Source organism: Carlito syrichta, unplaced genomic scaffold (assembly GCF_000164805.1).
Source record: "Carlito syrichta isolate Samal-C Ts95f unplaced genomic scaffold, Tarsius_syrichta-2.0.1 Scaffold154289, whole genome shotgun sequence".
NCBI lineage: Eukaryota > Metazoa > Chordata > Mammalia > Primates > Tarsiidae > Carlito > Carlito syrichta.
In genome coordinates, this window is record NW_007098385.1 from 23,207 (window position 1) to 26,686 (window position 3,480).

Genomic DNA, 3,480 nt, shown 5'->3' on the forward strand with positions numbered 1-3,480 from the left:
CCCGAGACCGCCGGGAGGCGCCTGGTGGGGCTCGGGGCCGCGGGCCCTCGCAGCCCTGCCTCCCCAGCCCTCGCTCGGGCTGCCTCCTGGGCGTGGGTGCGGGCAAGGACCATGGCCTGGCGGCACCCACTCGCGCCAGCAGGGGGCTGGGGTGCGTGCCACCCCGGCTCCACGTGAGCTCCCTGGGCCCCGGCCTGGCCCCACTGAGGCCTCCGGAACGACCGGAGAGGCCAGGAGGGCGACGGTGAACTCGGTATCCGCTCTGTAGGGGTGTCTCCCTACTGAGGGGAGCTGGGAGTCAGCCCTGAGCATGCGCGGAAACAAGTGTGCGCTGGATCCACACGTGGAGCGCGGCGTGTTCTGGCAGGCTCACTGTGTCCATGCGTGCACAGTGATGTCTAACCCCACACGGGAACCATGGACTCGTCCTGGCAGGCTCACCGCGTGTCCATGCATGCACACACAAGGGCTCAGCAGGCGTTGAGAACGCAGACACGTCCCACCAGGCTCCCTGCCTGTCCCTGTGTGCACACAGTCCGGCCACACGTTGACACCACAGACACCCCTTGGGGCTCGCGCCACGTCCACACGGGCACACACGCGGCACTTCACCCGAACAGTCCGAGTTCAGCTTCAGGGCCCGCTGGGCCCCAGGCAAACGAGGACCGGGACAGAAGTCCTTCCCCGCCACCCCGTGCTGTCGTCCTCCCACCAAGGAGAAGGGATCCCGGTGGCAGCTAGGAAGGGCGCCGTGTCCTATTTGTTGCGTGCTTGTGTGGCGAAAAAGAAACAGACCGACAGCTTACAACTTTGAGGTCCAACTGCTCAAGCCTCAGACACCCACAGCTGCTGCTTATTTCTGTGAGCGACGACCTTCGTGGCTCCAAACTGAGCCCGAGTCAGCCCGACGTCAGCCCAGGGGCTGGAAGCAGGGCAAGGGCCAGATGCGACTTAGCCACGACCCCTTTCCCCACCATGGCGGGTCTGGAGAGCCTCCCCTGAAGATGAGCATGCACGCTGCAGAAACGTGGTCACCTCAGGCCAGGAGACCTTGTGTGAAGGACTGGCTAACACCCTGGCCTGCCTGGAAGGGGAAATCAAGTCTGCCAGGTGACCGGCAGGCGTGTAAGTGAGCCAAACTTGGAAATTTGGAAATGACCACAAAGACATTTCTCTGTTAAAAGCCAGAGGGGCACGTCTGGCTCATGGGCACAGAGAGCAGCCTGGGACCAGCAGGCAGGCCTCCACGGCATGTGGCGGGCCCCTGGGCACTGGGCAGCTGGCCTAGAGTGGCAGCCCCTGGCCAGGCAGCAGCAGCCAGGCATGCCATGTGCCGGGAACTCTGCAAGGACGTCCAGAGAATGACGGCACGTGCCGGGGATGCGACCAGCTCCCTGGGGCCCCTGTCAGTGGAATAATTGTAAAAGTGAGGGTGGACGGACTCAACTCTTCAAACAAGGCAGGAAACCTCATCCACCTCGACAGGAATGCGATGCGTGTCTGCCCTTAGTTTTGAGGGAGGAAGAGGAAGTCGTGCGGGAGCCTGGATGCCTCCGCCCCCATTCTGTGGTCAGTGTGTGTCCCCAGGGAGGGAACAGGCAGGACATGCACCCCTCAGGGCGCCTGTCTGCAGGGAGCTCCATGGCGCTGGGCAGGCCTAGAGCCAGCAGCTTGCTCTCAGATGGTTCCAGAAAAAATGTTGCCTTCCAGCTGGGTGCAGCAGCTCATGCCTGTGGTCCCAGTACTTTGGGAGGCCGAGGTGAGAGGACTGCCTGAGTCCAGGAGTTTGAGACTGGCCTAGGCAACTTGACGAGACCTCGTCTCTACAATGAGTCAAAAAACAGCCGGGCATGGTGGTGCACACCTATAGTTCCGGCTCCTTGGAAAGCTGAGGCAGAAGGATGGCCGGAGCCCAGCAGGTGGAGGCTGCGATAGCCGTGCCATTGCACTCCAGCCTGGGCTAGAGTGAAATTCCGACTCAAAAAAAAGAGCTCTCTTCCTTTTCTGTATATTTTGAGAGTCTTTCAAGAGCAGCAAACGTGTTGATGGCAGGTCTGTTGCCCAGAGGGGCCGACCTCTGGCTCTGCTCCAGAGTCTGCCAGCGGCAGAAGCAGCGCCAGTTCAGAGTCCAGCCGGTGGACGTTAGCGTGCAGTGTGTGTGTTTCCGGGAGAGGGATGTTTCTAAGCAGATCACTTATTCTGGCATTACAGCTGTCTGTTAAAAGGGACATCCTAAAGGCCAAAGGCTCTTGTACCAACGTGCAGATCGTCCCAGAACTGTGCATGTGAAAGGAAAGCACGTACCTGTCGAGGGGCCAGAGAAACCCCAACAGTCTCAAAAAACTGCTCCACGTAGGAGACAATGGCGCCAAACACGGCAGGGCTTCTCGGGCCCCCGGCGTCCTGTAAGGGGCACCAGTAGAGGCTCAGTGCAGAGGCTCCCGGGGTGACCCCACGGGCCCTTCTGGCTGGCCTTTCCTCTGAGCTGGTGTCCGGAGGACACAGCCCTGGCATCAGCCGACCCGACTGGCAGACCCTGTGCCCGGGCACGGCCAGAATCTCTTGGCCTCAGCCTACCCAGCGGCAGTGTGGGAGGGCGGGGGGGCCAGCTCCCCAGGCTCCTGCGGTGTGCGCGACGGTGGGCGTGGCCGGCGGGGAGCAGGGCAGCTGGGCTGCGTGTCTGAGCCAGCGGGAAATCCTGACACACCGCTCGTGTGGCCACCGTGCAGAGACCCAGTGTGACCTTGCTGAGTGCCTGGCGCCCCCGGTACTGCAGACACACCCTTTAACTTGGTCCGACTCCCCACGACTTGCCCGCCTCGGCTGCCCTGGTGCCGGAGAGCCGGGCGGCCCAGGCTGGCGGGAAGGCTCCCGGGCCATCTCCCGGGACACCTCCCGGGACGGCCCAACACCTGCTGTGACCACACCCTTGTGGTGAGGGTCCAGGCTGACTCCGGTCTGCAGCGCCGTGGGTCCCGGTGTCGGGCCCCTGCGGGCTTGCTCATGACGCAGATCATGTCAGAAGCCGTGCTTGAAAACCCACAGCTGCACCTGGCTGGGGACGTGCCCTCCACGAGACCCGGGGCTGCTGAGGGTCGCACCAGAGCCCTGAGGTCACCAGAGGCGTGAGAGGCATAGAGACGGGCCCTGTGTGTGGTCTTGGCTTCCCGGCTCCTGGGGCTCCCTCGGGTCTCCTCCCAGGGCACACGGAGGCCCTCGCGTGTGCAGAGACCAAACTCAGCCACACTAAGAGCACCCAAGTGCTCTCCCAGTCACCAAGGCTCAGGCCGGAGTGCGTGGCGGGGCTGGCACGCCAGGCGCAGACTGGGAGAAGCGGGCCTTCCCTTAAAACGCCCCCGGGACAGAGCAGAGCACGGAGCAGAGCAGCACCGCGCCCTGATGGCCGAGCCCAGCTAGGCCGGCACAGCTCCCGCCCTGCACCCGTCAGAGCAAGACCCAGGCTGCACGAGCACTCGGCTG

The 3,480-nt window shown here is 63.5% G+C and overlaps 1 protein-coding gene across 1 annotated transcript in view; it reads right to left on the reverse strand.

Annotated features, from left to right (window-relative positions):
• Positions 1 to 2,194: 2,194 nt before the first annotated feature.
• CARS2 (cysteinyl-tRNA synthetase 2, mitochondrial (putative)) overlaps positions 2,195 to 3,480 on the reverse strand; it is a 32,892-nt gene continuing 31,606 nt past the window's right edge. The window contains exons 10-12 of the mRNA XM_021709028.1: positions 2,815 to 2,989; positions 2,305 to 2,403; positions 2,195 to 2,215 (exon numbers count right to left, since the gene is read on the reverse strand). Of these exons, the coding sequence (XP_021564703.1) occupies positions 2,195 to 2,215; positions 2,305 to 2,403; positions 2,815 to 2,989 (295 nt within the window). The remainder of the gene's footprint in view (positions 2,216 to 2,304; positions 2,404 to 2,814; positions 2,990 to 3,480) is intronic.